Here is a 17,756-nt window from a genome sequence, read left to right on the forward strand (position 1 = left end):
ATCGGGAAAACTGAGGTGGATCCCCTATGGTGCACAAAATCGTGGATCCCCTATAGTGCACAAAATCACACCAGCTTGTGTCGTGCTTAATACACAAGTTTTTAGGAACAAAACGCAGCATTCTTAGTTCTTCTCTTTTTTCCAATATTTTCGTTCTTTGTTTAATGCTTTCTCGTCTTTCTCTACTCTTAATATTTTGTGCACCATAGGGGAGAGGTCTTCTTGAAAAATCAATCTAGCAGTGTAGGGGAGAGGTCTTTCTCTTACCTTTTTTTTCATGAAAAATTAATTTCCAAATGGAGAGTTATTTAAGAAGGTATTAGACATTTTTTACATTTTTAAGAGGTATCTTTACCTCCCCATGAATGGAGAGGTAAAATCTTATTACTATCAATCTACCATGTTTACTTCTTTTCATGAAAAACCCTTCTTTAAGGGGAAAGATAGTTGAGAAGGTATTACACTTTATGTTTTTTAATGTATTTTATACTATTATTTTATTTTTAAAAAACAATTTACCTTTCTATATACCTTCTCCCTTTGGAATGTGTTATTTTTTAGAAGGGTATATTTCACTTTTTAAGAAGGTAAATGCATAATATACCTCTATATACTTCTCCCCTTTTAGATGGGCGAGGGTAAATGGAGAGGCATAGAGAAGTAACTATCATATTTACCTCTTCTTCATAAAATTTTATGCTCAAATGGAAAGGGTATTTGAGGAGGTATTATATCTTCTTTAATTTTGAGAAGGTATCTTTACTTACCTCTTCTCGATATAAAAGGTAAGAAGTTAGTTATTTTGTTTGCCTTTTTAATTTACCTTCTTTTCTTGGAGTTCATTACGTTTTAAGAAAGTATAATAACTTTTTTGATAAGGTAAATGAGAAATATACCTTCTCAATATACTTTTCTTCCTTGGAGTTTATTACGTTTGAAATCCTTGCAATTTTAGGTTATAAGCGACGTTAGGCCTGTCAAATCGGGTACCCGCGGATACCTATCCGAAATTTTCGGGTACCCGATCCCGAAATTTCCAAAAATCAATACCCGATACCCGATCCGAATTTGATTTCGGGTACCCGGATACCCGGCTCGGGTATCCAGTCCCGAAAAATCGGGTATCCAGTCCCGATTGTAATTTTGATTTTAATTATTTTTAAAAAATTAAATACAAATTTTTAGAATTTATTTAATAGTACTATTATTTAGCTCTAATGATCAAGACACCATTTTTCTCTAGTGTTTCAGAATCAAGACGTCATTTTTCTTCTTCTGTTTTAGAATCAAGATCCCATTTCCTATGTTTTTAGAATCAAGACACAAATTTTCTTTTGTGTTTTAGATTAGAATCGAAGCTTAGAATTATAAATTCATTGTAATTCTTAAGGCATAAAATTTTCCCTTCAAACATAATCTAAGAATCATAACAACTCAAATAAGGTGGAGGCAGTGACAGAACTACTATTCCGGCGTCTTCGGAGGCTTTGGCAGTTGCAGATGGCGGAAGAAAAGGAGGCGGCAGCTGGGCAGTAGAGAGCAGGAGCCGAGAGGAGACGGAGAGACTGCCGAGAGGAGAGCACGTGATGCTGGGAGAGGAAACGCCGCCGCAGCAGCAGTGGGCGGCGGCGGAGGGAGGCGCAAGCGAGGGCAGAGCAGGAGAGGTGGCGCTATGAATTTTTGGGCTACTGGTATACGACCTAAGTCACTAATTACACTAACTATTAACTAAACTCTAATTAAAAAAGAAAATTATACTTTATTTAATTAGAATAAAAATGTAATTTATTACTTAATTAAAAAAATCGGATATTTCGGGTATACCCGATCGGGTATCGGGTTATCCGATACCCGATAATCTAAAATTCTCAATACCCGACCCCGATCCGAAACCCGATTTTTCGGGTTTCGGGTATCCAATTACCCGATTTTTTCGGGTTTGGATAACGGGTATCCAATACCCAATATCCATTTTGACAGGCCTAAGCGACGTCGTTAATTTGTATAAGGAATATTGGTTAATTTAATAATGTCAACAATGATATTGATTGCATAATCATATCATAATTTTGGTAGACATGTTAAATTAGCATAAGATAATTAATTAAGATGGGCTTTAAGATAGATATTCTATCTCAATCTTTTGTGTTGTTATATAATCCACCAATTTGAACTAATTCGCTTCGGACCTCAGTGGGCCGAGATGGGCTTTTGATGATCTAACAAGGCCTAATTTCAACTACCAAACCGCTAAATAATCCATATAATTCATAGATGTTGGTCTATTTAGGCTACCAAACAAGCATATTATCACATTGAATTTTAAGTTAATATGGAAAAATCAGAATTTGTTGAAACATTAGATCTAAACACTAAACTTTAGTATTTTTTTATTACGTGTAATTGAAAAATATTAAGCAAAACAATTTTGCATATCTTACTATAACACACAGTATTGAAACATTTCAATTGTCGAAATTGCAAATTGGTTTATTTCGAAGACTCTTGAGAATTCACCTTGTACAAAATATGTGTGAATCAAAATTCAAAATACATAAAGGTGCTAAAATACCTACCAACATTAACGTATAAAATGATAATATTCCCTAAACAAATGAGCCACAACATATATATCTAAAATAATAAAACGAAGAAATACTCTTACATTTACCGTTGTTCTCAAATGATCAAATGTTGGTCAAACAAACCAATACTCCGTCCGTCTCACTCAGCCATTTTCCTTTTATTTTTATCCAAATCAAAATCACCACTTTCTTCCTTTGGTATCATACTCATTGAAAATCTACTTTTAATATATGCATATATTATAAAAGTAATTTTTTTTTTTTTCATTATCTAGTTTAATACGCACATTGAATATCTTATGTTTGACGTATTATAATGTTATCTCAACACATTAAATATCTTATATTTGGCGTATTACAACGTATATCAAATTGATATTGTAATTTTGATATTTGTTGTATTTTTTTATATGATAAATAATCTATAATAAATTGGATATTTCAGGTACACAAAATATATAAATTAAGCATTCTGGGTCTTGCTCCACGAGATAAACAATAAATTAGAATTAATAAATAAAGTAAAATTAGTAAATTAGAATACGTTACATTTTGCATACCATAGTTGATTAAAAGATAGCGTAAAATTGAAGTTTTGAAAGGGGAAAAAAAACGTTAATTCACCCACTATAAAAGACCACCGTCATCAAAATCATAACCCTAATTCCCAATTCAATTCCCATCCAATTTGAATTCCAGGAAGATACGACTACTCGAATTCAAATTATTTGTTTTTATTCCATAAAAATGTCAGCGATCGTGTGTGGAAAGAGGTCCTACTTCGAGGACATCGACGCCGGGGCGTCTTCACCGGCCGCTGCATCGCTGCCAGCTTACAAGAAGCTCCGATGTTCTTCTTCCACGTCGCCGGTTCGGTTCACGTACTCTCCGCCGGTACAAACTAGTTCGGTTGATCAGCTCAAGGATTTGTTTCCTGGACTGGAAATCCAGGTGAATGTTTAACTATTATGGTAGGTTTAGTATATATTGGCTGCTAGGCTTTCACACTTCTGGGATTTTAGGTGTTAATGGAAGAAATGAATTGTTCATTCTGCTAGATATATTTATTCACGGAATTGTTATTCTGGAATTGTTTATTTGGAAATTCGGGTTCGAAATTCCCATCATTAAGCATTCTTTTGTGATGTGTAATACTCCAACAATAAGTTTCTTTATAATTTAATGCCTGAGTTCAGATTTATCGCCTTGGATACCTAATATATATTGCTCGTCAATGAATTGAATAATTGTAACTTGCAATTGACTAATGTATACTGTTAATCTCGGGTTCTATGCCATTTTGTAGAACTTGATTGGTGATTTTGCATTACCCTAATGGATAGTATTTGGTATGGTTATCACATATTAATCTCATTAGACTTGTCTAGATGTGTGGCTTCTTATAATTTCATGACTACTTTTATCAGATTTTAGAGAAAGCTCTGGAAGAGTCTGTCAATAACTTGGATTTGGCTATAAAGAAACTTCATGAGTTTTGTCGTGGACATGTGAATGACAAGATTGACACAACTGGAGAAAATGCAACCATGGAAAAAGGTATGTAATTATGTATTTACATTGAATCTACTATTGATGATGTAAGATCACATGGATTGATACTATTACTTAGTTTGTGGCACTGGATATTGTGCTGGAGCATTCTAACTGTATAATGCTTTTTAGCATTTGCAATTTGTACAGAGGGTGTGATTATAATGATGGATTTTGACTGCAGTTGCATCACAAACCAGCGGGGATTCAGTTCCTTTGCAGGAGCCTCAAACTCAAAACAATCTGCCGGCAGATGGTGCAGAATGGGTGGATTTATTTGTGAGGGAGATGATGAGTGCTACTAGTATAGATGATGCAAGATTCCGAGCAGCCAGCATACTGGAGAGTTTGGAGAAATCTATAAGCTCTCGGGCCAGTGTTGAGGCAGCTCAAAACTCTCATAAGGTCAGGATCATACTATGTAATCAGTTCCATACCCTGACATACATATTAGCATTCATGGAAGATTAAGTTTGCATTGCCTTAGTAGAATTAGAAAGGACCCATCGATTATCAGCTAAATATGATCACTTCCATACCCTGACATCCTGTGGGAAAAATATAATTTTGAATCTGATATGCTTTGATTGTTGATCTGGAAAGGTATAAATGCTCTTACAATTGCATGCAAATTGAAAAATCGAGTTCCATCACTATCTAACTTTGTGTCCTTGTAGGAAAATTTGATGCTGAAGGAACATATCGAGGTTCTTCTCCGGGATAATGCCATCCTCAAACGTGCTGTAGCCATCCAGTACGATCGCCAAAAGGAAAATGATGAGAAGAGCCAAGAGGTGCAACATGTAAAGCAATTGTTAGCACAGTATCAGGAGCAGATTCGAACTCTTGAGGTTAGTTTAGCACATGGCGGTTTTGGTTTATTAGGTACTGTATATAAATATTTGGATTAAAATTGTTACCCGTGTAAACTTGAATTTGTTGTTGCTACTCGTACAGGCAAAGAACTACGCCTTGACACTGAGTTTGCAGCACTCTCAGCTAAACAACTCATTTCCTGGGCATTGCAATCCTGATGTATTCTAATAAATAGGTGGGTAATTGACTTATTTGTGTGTGTGGGCACGAACTACTGCCTAGGTTTTCTATAGGTTGTAAGCTCAAACTACTAAGATCATGTATAAAACCTTGATATGGAGTATATAAAATGCCATATGTAAAGTTGGGGCTATTCATTTGCTGATTATCTCAATGTTGGTTAAGCTAATATTGTTGAGTGTATGGTATGTTAGATAAGTTGAATAGATAAATTTGACATACTATTAGTTTGTATTTCCCTTATTATTTACTGAAGTAACAGCGTGTTTACTCTCAGCAGCCGCGCTTGGTGGAACAAGGAGTCGGATTCGTTGACGTTGTGGTTTCTGTTGAGAATTTTTGTTGAGGATTTGTTATAGTGCATTGTGATTTTGTTACGGTTGTGTTTTGGTTTGTGCGTATTTCACTGCTACAAGTGTTTTTAATTAAAGCAATTTTTCGATTTCCCAGTGATTGAATCATAGTATAACTAGGAAGTTACTGATGTAAATTATAGTGTTGATCATTATTTTTTGTATTGAAGCGTAATTGTCCGAGAATGATGGGCACTTCGCATGGATGACCAAATGTAATTGAATATATTTTCCAAGTTATTGTTGTAATTGGCATTGAAATGTAATAGTATGTCATATGATTACGGTCATGTGATTGTTTATGGGAACCTAGTTTTTTGTCTAGGTCATATGGTTTTAATTAGAATGATTAGTTGAACTACCCATAGTTAGCAATTTGTTAAATTATGATTAATAATTGTAGTGCACTATAATAATAGTAGCTTGTATTTTTATAATAAGATTTATAAAATATAGTGAATTTTACGGTGGGACAAAAGGACAGTATTCTCAAATTCAAAGCCATCTCCAAATGCGAAGCTTTTGCAATGCATTTGTTGTTATTGTCAATCATGTTTGTCTGCATTCAGTTAATGTTTCTACCTTATACTAAGTAGACAATGATTGGGTTACAATCGAGAGTTGTGTTTTCAATATAAAAATATACTCATTTGAGTATGGTTTTTTTATTTGTGAGCCAATATGAAATTGATAGTGAGAGAGCACTAGTCGGCAATTTCCCAAGGTACATACCTTTGTAACAACACCCAAGTATTTAGACTCAACACATGATATACAAATGAAATACTCCATACTTCGGGAAATGAACTATTTAGGGGTATATTGATATGAGTGAATATCCGGCCGTCGGAATGAAAGTGTTTTTTTTTTTTTTTTTTTTTTTTTTTTTTTTTTTTTTTTTTTTTTTTTTTTTTTTTTTTAACTCGCAGTAAGCCAAAAGATACCCTACTAGAGTTATTTAAACATTTCTTTATTAATTTTATCATTTTATTCAAAACATTGAATTTCTCAGTTTATTTTTAACCTTTATTGGTATATTAATTTCATTCTAAAATTTTAAACTCGTCGATTATATTTCAAAATTTTCACTTAGTTTTTGAGATAATTATTTCTAAAATACCAAATAGGAGTAATTTACTAAAAAATACTAGTACTACGGAGTAGTATATCATCTTCCGATGCCGTTGACAAAAATCGTCATAAAATGATAAAATATAAAATAATAGTAGTAATTCTTAAATTTCAAAATTTACATAAATTTGTTAAAACCAGAGTGGATTATTGTTTGGAAAGATCCAAATTCCGAATTCCCAATCTATTGATTCTTACGTTTGTAGATATCGCCGTCTTCCACAACACCCTGATTCCTCTCTTCCCCGTGAACCAGGCTAATCCCTAAACCTAATTGGATCATCGACGATCAGCGAAGATGGTGCTCGCTCAGTTAGGAGGAAGCATCTCGCGTGCTCTTCAACAGATGAGCAATGCCACCATTATTGACGAGAAAGTGCTCAACGATTGTCTCAACGAGATCACGCGTGCGCTTCTCCAATCCGATGTCCAGTTCAAGCTCGTTCGCGATATGCAGACCAATATCAAGAAGATCGTCAACCTCGATGATCTCGCCGCTGGCCACAATAAACGTAAAATCATTCAACAGGTCAAGGCTTTATTCTATATTTTTTGGTTCTATTGACTGTTGATCTTTTCAATTCAGCTCAATTTCTGTTCTAGTTTAAGATTTTGAGAGCGTAGAAGAACTTTTACCCGGAGAGGTTAATTAAGGAAGAAATTAGATGAGGAAATAAATGTTTGAACACAATTATCTAACTGTGTGAACTCCAGAGTTCAACTATCTTATCATCCATCTTGAAATTTTCATGATGCCTAAATGGTAGAGAAGATTTGCCTTTTAATGCAAGGGTATTAAAATCTTATTCCAAATGCAATATGAAAAGTTTCTCTTAAGTTCAGGTTGCATATGTTGCTAGTATTTGGTCCATTGCGTCACTAGTTTAACTTTTCTAAAACTGTTTTGCTTATAAGCTCGCTGTTGAGCAATGCTAGAATATGCAATTACCCCTGTATCTTTGTTTGGCTTTGTTCTGTTATTGTGCGCTTCCATCCCCATTTCCTGGCCCGTTGTGGAAGGATGCAAAATATGCAGCAGTCTTGGTTTGTCTGTTTTAACGCCTCTGCTATTCTTACTTTTTTTTCTTTTCCCTTGCTTACTACAGGCTGTTTTTAATGAGCTATGCACGATACTGGATCCAGGGAAGCCTGCTTTCACTCCAAAGAAAGGGAAAACTAGTGTTGTAATGTTTGTTGGTCTACAAGGTATGCTGCTACCTTGACATTAGAGCATGTTTAGCCCATTATAGGCGTTCGTGTGGATTGTATGTTGCTCTGTTTAGAGTTGGAGTTCTCATAATCTTGATGCCATTAATATTTCTGTTACCACTTGTGATATGTATATGCATTAATATTTGCTGGCTTGGATCGTATTCCAGGATCTGGGAAAACAACCACCTGTACAAAGTACGCATATTACCACCAGAAGAAAGGCTACAAACCAGCACTTGTTTGTGCAGATACATTTAGAGCTGGTGCTTTTGACCAGTTAAAGCAGAATGCCACAAAAGCTAAAATTCCTTTTTATGGAAGGTATGTTTTAAGTTTTATAGTATCAATTTTAGCTTCGGAAATCCTGTTAAAATTACCCCTCGTCAGCCTTGTTGTGCTGAAGAACCGAAAAATTTCTTTTGTTGGCTCAAGTACCAGAGCATATGGACTCTTTCATTCCATGATAAATGAGGTCATCTAAACGTAGTTTCATCATATGAATTAAACTGAATTTCCACTATGCAGTACCCTTATTCTGTTTTAGAAGGTGAGGAGTTGGGGGTGGTTGTAGGGGCTGTATATAGGGAAGTAGGATAATGCATCATCAAGTGAAAATCTTCTCCCCCTCTTTAGCAAATATGCCGAAGTTTTTATTGGTAATTAGAAAGTTGAGTTAACTTCTCAGTAATATTCTGGAACTCTTCTTGTGAAGATTTTGAACACTCGTGATAAACAAAAAACTAATCCTTGCACTTCACTATAGTTTTTCATTTTCTATCATATCTTTCAAACTTCAAAGTACAGATATAGGTTCCTAAAGAAAAACTTGGGCCTGACTTGGTGGAATATTATACAACTAGCATGTTACTTTATCTGGACCTCCTATTTGTATTGTGTATTGTGTATTGTTTCTGGTGTAATTAAGAAATGTATGCAATATTTTTAGTTTTTTAATTCTATACTTGGGTATTGTTTGTTTCTATTAGATGCTCAATTCTTCTGCAGATAGGTATGTGTAATCTTGTTTCCAATTTGAATTTGGTATATATAATGTGTATTGTAACAGCTATACGGAATCCGATCCCGTAAGAATTGCAGTAGAAGGAGTTGAGAGATTTAAGAAGGAAAATTGTGATCTCATAATTGTTGATACCAGTGGACGTCACAAGCAGGAAGCAGCACTTTTTGAAGAGATGCGTCAAGTTTCTGAAGCAACTGTATGCCTCTATTGTATTTTCTGATGTTTTAATTGGATCAAGAAACTGATAATGATGAGCTCCTCTTTTTGATGCTCCAGAAACCAGATCTTGTTTTATTTGTCATGGATAGCAGTATCGGTCAAGCTGCATTTGACCAGGCTCAAGCATTCAAGCAAAGTGTTCCTGTTGGTGCCGTGATTGTCACAAAGATGGATGGCCATGCTAAGGGAGGGGGTGCTCTCAGCGCGTAAGTTTAGAAAAGTAACGCATTGTACTTTCCAATTCAAGTAATACATAATGGCGAACACAATATCTTGTCACATGCTGGTCCAACATATGTTGTGAAGGGTTAGAGAATTTTCGCATGGAGTCTGTTGGCTCTGCTTGTAGCATAAGTATAACTTAGGTTAAGGCATAACCTAGGATGTCATGATATTGAATCTAATGGAAAGTGTCGTGATCCTTTACTACATTTACAGAGTTGCAGCAACTAAAAGTCCAGTCATATTTATTGGGACGGGTGAACACATGGATGAGTTCGAGATATTTGATGTCAAACCTTTTGTCAGCCGTCTTTTAGGTTAGTATTCCTAATTATGGTTGCAATTATTTTGTTTCTAGTCTTCTTCAGACAAGCCATATATTAATGTAATTGAATTCCACAGGTATGGGTGATTGGTCTGGTTTTATGGACAAAATTCAAGAAGTCGTTCCGATGGATCAACAGCCTGAGCTTCTCCAAAAGCTCTCTGAAGGCAATTTTACTTTGAGGATCATGTATGAGCAATTTCAGAATATACTTAAAATGGGCCCTATTGGTCAGGTCTGGTAGTTGACTGCCTATCTCAATTGATTTATATATGCTTGCTCTGTTTTTATAGCTGTCAATGTTGTGACATCACCGCTGCTTCCTTTACTTGGGTTCGTGTTTTGCTTCACCTTTTAGTAGAAGTTTGAACAACATAGTCTTTGAAGGATATAGATATTTTGCTGTTCATGATAAAGACAAATGGCTTAATGATAGTATGATATATATTGATCTGGGTTTTTGTAGTTAAAGTTATTATGTTCACAATGCTTCCCAGGGATTTCCTGAAAGTAATTGCTTGAACTAAGATTGTCTATGAATGAAACTTTTGCAGTAGTTGCGTACTTAACTGACACACATTTTCTTGTTTGAAGGTATTCTCTATGCTTCCAGGATTTAGTCAAGAACTGATGCCTAAGGGCCGTGAAAAGGAAAGCCAGGCAAAGATTAAGAGATATATGACAATGATGGATTCTATGACTAATGAAGGCAAGTATTATTAGATGTCTTTAGCTTTAGGTGTTTACTATAGTCCAGAATTTCTTAATTTTATAAAATAATATCATGCATAAATCACAATTTATATTGCATAAACTTACCCAATAAGTTATTAACAGAGTTGGATTGCACCAACCCGAAAATCATGAATGAATCCCGTATCATACGGATAGCTAGAGGGTGTGGTCGTCCTATAAGGGATGTGATGGAAATGTTGGAAGAGTACAAGCGGCTAGCCAAGATCTGGAGCAAGATGAAGGGTCTTAAGATCCCAAAGAAAGGAGATATGAGTGCACTTTCGCGAAACATGAACGCGCAACACATGAGCAAAGTCCTTCCGCCCCAGATGCTGAAGCAGATTGGAGGTATGGGTGGCTTACAAAGCTTGATGAAGCAGATGGGTTCTTCCAAGGATATGATGGGTATGTTTGGCGGTGCGGACAAGTAGACTGTTGTGCTCAAGCACAGCTTGTTTCAGTCCTCAAGCTCCAAATTACAGATTGCGATGCTCGGCGAAGATTCCATTTATTTATTGACAGATCACGTATGCAATTGTAATTCTCAATATAGCTACCACTCGTTCTAATATCTAATGGCAGTCTTTTTTGTTTTCTTGTGTTTGTTCATCTATTAGATGTTATTGAACTTCCATATATACTCCTACATTGTAACTTAATCTAGTAGAGACCCTGTATAATTAGATCCAAGTCTGGTCTTAAGGAAGAAGTGCTTCTCAGTATCGGAAAAATATTATCTTCATCTTGGAAAGAATAGCACGAGTATTAGTACAAAATAAATATAACATATACATGGTCAATACAAATACATTATTTGATGTGTTTCTTTGGAGCAGAGCACACATGCCTTGCTGAGATAAATGGTCAATACAAATGCATTTTGTTTCCTCAAAATGGCACTGTCAATGAAAATTTGTGTTAGCATCTTCCTCAATTCATCATCTGTTGTCATCAAGTAATCACTCTCATGCCTTGAACTCGAGACTGGAATGGCCACTTCCTGTCCAAGGATTTGCGCCAGTTTAATGAACACGCAAAACGCTAGAGAGGTAGCCAAAACAGAACATCTAGAATGCAAGTCCAGGCAACAATATTTAAACTAGGAGTGGTGGCACCTTAAATATTACAACACAAATTATCATTATGCATTACTACCATCATAATACTGTTACATTGCCGATTGTCTGTAATCTTGGACATTTTATTAAACAAGTAGCATGGTTGACAACATAATGGAGGAATGTATATTAGGTTGCGGACAGGAGGGAGTAAAATGGCAAGGAAACATATTGGCATCACATGTTGAGATGGGTCGATCTGCTCCTTAAATGATACCACAAGTTATTATACGTAAGATGCTCCATGAAGGAACTGTGACACAACAACACCATCATGTGTGGAAATCATGAGAGCAGATTGTGTTCACTCCAGCCTACATTGAGAAAAGAGGCTCATAATTCTACTAAGCATGGCCAAAATTTCATGCAATTACATAAACAGTAAATGATCAATTTTATGCATACCGCAATTCACAAAAACTAACACATTAGGCACAAATTTTATGCAGAATAGGTAATTGAATGATTTCTTGATTTTGAAAAGAAACTTTGATTTGGTTAACCCAGCAAGGTTTTATTAAAAAAATGAACACAGTAGGCACAAATTTGATGCAGATTCCAAGTTCAAAAATGCATATTTGATACCAAGATTTAAGTTAGTAGAGAGAAGAGGAATACAAAATATAACAAGGTTGGTCACTTCGTTACGTCCACAAGTGAAATTCCCATAGGTCCTTCAATCATATATTATTGCAACTTTCTTTTATGCAGCGACTATTTATTTGTATCAATGAATAGCACATGAAAAGTATTGGACATACTAAAATTTTGTGGCTGGAGAGTTAATAGGAAACAAATAAGGAACGATAATATGACTATGATGTGGAAGAGCTCATGAGCAGCAGAACCCAACTGCGTGAAGAGTGACAACGCTTATAAGACATGTCGTTTACATTCTTTTTTAATTAAATTCATTACAGTGATAACTTGTTTGTTATACTCCATTAAACTTAGCAATAATAATAATAATAATCATGAGAGCATATCACTTCAGCATCAAACCAAATGAGATTTCACATAGCACCATCACAAAATGATATATTACTATTCTGGGGATCTATTCTATAAGTATCAGTTTCCCTTTCACACTCCCTCAAACTAGTCATGCAATTACTATTCAAAGTGTTCAACATAACAAAAGCAAAAGATGTTCACTTATGCACAAAGTGCAACAATTCGTGGTTGAAAATCTAGATGGGAAACAGCCAGGCCACAGGATGACATATGTATGCATTTCCCGAGGAAGAAGTTCATAACTATAGTCAAGTTTTTGAACGATAGAAAGCAATAGGGTTATGCTGTGGGTGGGAAATATCATACCCAAACATGGCATTTTCCACATTAACATTTGAATTAAAAGTGAATACAGAAAAGCTAACACCATTACTGGCACAACATCTGGGGAAAAGATGCATACTAACATCATATTATCATACCACACAATCACCATAAATACATGTGTGTCAGTGTGTGTATGTGGAGAAGAGTCACTATCACTGTATCACACATCAAAAGTATGAATAATGCTCGTAAAACAAATCATATCATTTGAACTTAAAAGCATAACAACCCTACGATCCATTCAAATTGGTCTGACAATTGTAATCATTTCAAATATCACTACCTAACCTGAGTAAAAGACATCATCTGCGCTATTATCCAACATGCGAAATGGATCCTGCAACTAACAAACTTTATCGATATGAAAATTCAGCAGCTATAGATAAAGATAAATTACCCAATTGCGGAGAGGAGGGCTTCAAAGTTCAATCCATTCCAAGAGGCAGCTGCGAGATCGAGATGTATTCCTCTCTTTCATTGTAACTTCTATCGGTTACCAATCGAAATCGAGGCGACGAGAGAGGGCTCAATAAAACCGAATTCGAATAGTGGATACTGTTTGATGAAATGTTTTTGAGAAAATTTGCGAGATTATTGATGTAGAGAGAACAGACTTCCGACAAATTGTAAACGGCTCCCTGTACTTGTACGTATTTAGTATTGAGCCTTGATATTCTTTAAAATAGCATACGCAACCTATAATAATTATCCCGACATTGTGATAGAATTTAGGTTATATTTTCGGTTGAATATAGAATCGAACCCAATCAAAAATCAAGTAAATTTACTAATAATCTGATTCTTTTTGTTATTTTATTTTCAAACTTCATCACTTTATTTTTCAAAAAATAACATAGTAAAACAATTACTAGATGATTTTGAAATGTATTTTGGTTTAACATTAAAAATTATAGCCATTATTCTCACTTTTGATCTTTTTTTTACTACTCCCTTCGTCCCTAAAAATTTATCACTTATTTTTATTTTTGTCCATCCCTAAAAGTTGTCACATTTTACTTTTATCATTTTTTACAGTGGACCTCACTTCCACTTACTCATTCACAGTCACATTTTATTATATAAAAATATAAAAGTATGACTCATATGTCACTAACTTTTTCAACCGACTTTTTATTACATTTCTTAAAACTCATGCCGGGTCAAATGGTGATAAATTATAAGGGACGAAAGAAGTGCAATGTGGCTCATATAGGAAAAATGGTTGTGAAATCATCATTTTCTCTTTAGAATTAGTATTAATTGTTATTATATGGGAGCCAAATTTGGAATGAGACGCACTTTGTGTGTGTGTGTATAGTAAAACGAAATTCAAAGGTTTAGGGTTTATTGTCAAGAATTAACATGTAAATATTGTCTGAAAAAGATTCAACCCGAATGATTTGTAAATTGTAATCAAATGATACAACAGCCCAATAGCTAGAATTAGTGTCAAACCCTACTTGAATGTACAATATTCATAGACGGTAAAAATAAGTTTTAGTGAAGAAGTAAGAAAAAGATTGATGAAAAAATAAAGTTGGGTTGATGATGATCTCATCTGGGGTATGTTTTGATGATATCATTTGAAAAGAATAGAGAGAGACAGAGCAAAGATGGATGCAGAAAGCTAGCTATGGAAAATGATAGGTTTGTGATATGTTTGAGTACCTGAGATCCGTGTAAAACGGGCATCTATACATACACACGTATCATATCATTAATTCTCTCTCTTGAATAACAAACCAAACAATTATACCCATTTTTGTGATACAAACCAAACTCCTGAAATGACATTCTTTACCCACTCGTGTACAGATACAGGGGCCCTGGCCCCACTAATTCTTTATACCATGCCATCCACGGCTGCTCAATCATTCTCCTATTTCATTATCATCACCATCATACATTATACACAACACGCGTGAAGTGAGAATAAAATAGAGATAAATGTATTTCTATTTTTTTTTTAAATGAGTCATTTTTATTAGGACAGATCTTCATTGGAATACATCGTAAAAAAGGTGAGGGTGGAGTATTATATAATGAGGACCCCACTTCTATGAGAGACAAACACAAAGGGTTGGAGTATACTTGAAAATTCAACATATCGTACCTGTCGGTCTCTCTCTCTATTTTCTTCAATATTCTAGCTAGCTAGCTGATTGAACTTATGAATTGCTATAGTTCTTTCAAGTTACGTCTGCTTAAATTTCAAAAAAAAAGACACTCTATAAAGTATGGATCTCCTTTACCAAATTTACCCAAGATAGGTTATTGCAAACAAAAGATCATTACTCACATCTTTATATATAAATCTTGCCAATCATAAATTAGCCTACAGCTAATTAAGTGATTCTATTGCATGATAATACAAGACACCATAAGTTTTCTGGAAATATAAAAAAAATTGTAGAAAAATACAGTTGGATCTTGAAATCATTCATGCTGCGATATGTTTTGAGAAGTCTGAAAGTTAGGGTATGCTTGTTTTGCTACAAATTAAAGCATAAAGCTACTATTAATTTGGTTGATTGTTTTAACTATTATAAAATAAAGTGTAATTAAGTGGTGAATTTATTTGACAATTAACCCTAACAAGTAATAATATATAGTATCCACCTACAGGCACATGGATATATGCATATATACAGCATAAATTGCCATCCCTCGATATTAATTGACATAAACTAGAAGAGTGAAGGTACAGAAATTGATATACATATATAGCTAGGTTTTAGTACTTATAAACTGAATTATGATATATAATCACGAGATTAATTTATAATGAGCAGCAAGCAGATCATACTTGGGACTTATTATGCAAATCCTTTAGAAGAATTGAACCACTAGATAAACACATGCAATATTACATACTATATGTCAAAATTAAGAAGCTTTTTTAAACCTTAAAATCCAAAATTGAGACTTAAATAGCCAACATATAAATGATGTCCTTAGTCGGATATGTTAAAGCTCAAAGAATGAGAGTAATTATATTGAAAAAACGCCATTTTCACTAATGAAACACTATGTAAAATGTAATTACATACCTCTACAGTTAGTTCGTCGACATTGTACGAGTTGATGTCTGCAATGGTACATTTTCTCTAAATTAGATGCAGATATACAACACAATTAATAAACATAATTACACAGTAATATTATTGAAATGCAAGATAATGTAATATATATAAAACCACAGTAAAAATGTGGGATAGAAAAAAAAAAGAAAAAACGAATTAGCATGAAGATGGTTGGTCGGATTCAATGGTGTGTAATTCTCCATTTCCACAATAAATTAGGGCCATTTGTGTCATAAACTGAAGAGAATTGTGTGTGATTGAGTTTAAATAAAATAATCCAGACTTTGGCATATCTTCCCACAGGTTTCTTGAACTTCGTCAATTCTTTGGAATTAGTATTCATCACAAAAGAAGTTCAAGAAAGCTGTGGAAAAGCATGACATGGATTAATTCTCATCTACATATTAAAAGAGAGAGTTTGATGAGCTTCAAGTGCAGACAGAAAACCAAAACCCTTGTTTCTCTGTGTGTGTATGTGTGGGCAAATTGGAAGAGAGAAACAATGAATGATGAGCAAGAAAGCGATGCTATTTATTTAAAACAAAAACAAAGAAAAAGTGATGGGCATCCCATAACTTGATGTGTCATTAATTTATTGTAATTTCTGAAAATGATTTATGTAATAACAAAAATACAGAAGCCATTTATATATTTATTGAGAAATAAATAGAATAAAATAGAATAAAATAAAATAAAATAAAAAAGGGGAGGACCACACTATATAATTCAGCAAACAATGTGTTTAAAAAATGCAGCTTTAGCAGAGCGTGGGGAGAAAGGTAGGGTTACCCTTCACGTTCTACCTATAATACTTACAAAATAGTGAGTGCGCAGGTGGGGTACTATACTATATACATATATCAAACTATATAAATATTTTTCAAAAAATTGGAATTATTATTCAAGAACTATATATATGTATTTTCTGAAAATTAAAAATATGTTGATAATTTGACACCCCATCACATGTCGACACTTATGATCTTTGTACTTGGAAGGGGAATTTGATGTGAAGCCACTGTTATTCTCTGTGTGATTGGAACCTCTAATTTTAAATTGATGTTGTTTATGCATCAATTTTTTTTTGCTTTTTTATGTTTGTATTTTTCTGCACTTATATTCATCTGATGATTCTGTTCCTCTATAGAATTATTTTCTACTTCTTGTGATTGTGTGATGTGAACTTCGGATTAATATATTTTTTGAAAAAAGGAAAGAAAAGGAAATAAAGAGCTGGAATTGATTCCAGCTATATATGATCTAATAAAGTTGTGTGTGTGCATTATAAAATCAATGCATATTCAAATCAATTCGACCAATATTTTTGTATATTTATGTATTCCTTCAGCCTTCTTAATTTGACCCTCTTCAGAAAAATTGCGGTGTAGTCAAACCCAATTACTGAGAAAAAAAATATATTTGCCCTAAAAAATGGAAATGTGAAAGAATTTGATTATTAATATTCTTATTTGTGTTAAAGCACCTATATCATCCTTTTTATTAACCTCTATGCTAGAATTCTCCCTCTCTCTATATATATATCTCATCCTTAAGGTAACGTATTCATAACCATACTGTGGTGCCACTTGTAGCACAATTAAATTTTGAGATTTTCACAGAAACTATAATCATGTTTCAATTTTTACTTATTAATAAACTTATTTACTAATTAGTTATTACTTGATCAATCATTATCTGCCATATTAATGGATGAGCATCTAGAGCTTTTTTTGTCTTTAGACATAGGATACTGAATTTTTTTTTATCAAAATACTCCATCATGTTTGTTATCAATCTTGAACAG

At 34.0% G+C, this 17,756-nt stretch overlaps 2 protein-coding genes and 1 long non-coding RNA gene across 4 annotated transcripts; 2 read left to right on the forward strand and 1 right to left on the reverse strand.

Moving 5' to 3' along the window:
• The first annotated feature begins 3,241 nt into the window (after positions 1–3,241).
• LOC125214111 lies at positions 3,242–5,641 on the forward strand. Of its 2 annotated transcripts, none has more exons than XM_048114995.1 (6): positions 3,242–3,536; positions 4,013–4,142; positions 4,321–4,541; positions 4,814–4,987; positions 5,094–5,187; positions 5,470–5,641. In XM_048114995.1, exons 1-5 carry the CDS (start codon positions 3,333–3,335, stop codon positions 5,178–5,180), a joined length of 816 nt encoding a protein of 271 aa, XP_047970952.1. In that variant the 5' UTR covers positions 3,242–3,332; the 3' UTR covers positions 5,181–5,187; positions 5,470–5,641. The 2 variants fall into 2 exon arrangements, with proteins under 2 accessions (XP_047970952.1, XP_047970954.1); XM_048114997.1 differs by having other exon boundaries at positions 5,473–5,641.
• A 1,178-nt stretch (positions 5,642–6,819) lies between these two features.
• Positions 6,820–11,007, forward strand: LOC125213636 (signal recognition particle 54 kDa protein 2-like). The gene is made up of 9 exons (XM_048114281.1): positions 6,820–7,205; positions 7,783–7,882; positions 8,056–8,209; positions 8,955–9,105; positions 9,186–9,334; positions 9,567–9,667; positions 9,753–9,910; positions 10,270–10,384; positions 10,513–11,007. The coding sequence occupies exons 1-9, from the start codon at positions 6,975–6,977 to the stop codon at positions 10,839–10,841; spliced, it is 1,488 nt and encodes a 495-aa protein (XP_047970238.1). The 5' UTR covers positions 6,820–6,974; the 3' UTR covers positions 10,842–11,007.
• Positions 11,008–11,175: 168 nt separating this feature from the next.
• LOC125213637 lies at positions 11,176–13,548 on the reverse strand. The gene is made up of 2 exons (XR_007174975.1): positions 13,267–13,548; positions 11,176–11,410 (listed from the first exon to the last, which is right to left on the reverse strand). It is a non-coding gene; the product is annotated as an uncharacterized LOC125213637 (long non-coding RNA).
• Between the last annotated feature and the right edge of the window lie 4,208 nt (positions 13,549–17,756).

Source organism: Salvia hispanica, chromosome 3 (genome assembly GCF_023119035.1).
Source record: "Salvia hispanica cultivar TCC Black 2014 chromosome 3, UniMelb_Shisp_WGS_1.0, whole genome shotgun sequence".
Taxonomy (NCBI): domain Eukaryota; kingdom Viridiplantae; phylum Streptophyta; class Magnoliopsida; order Lamiales; family Lamiaceae; genus Salvia; species Salvia hispanica.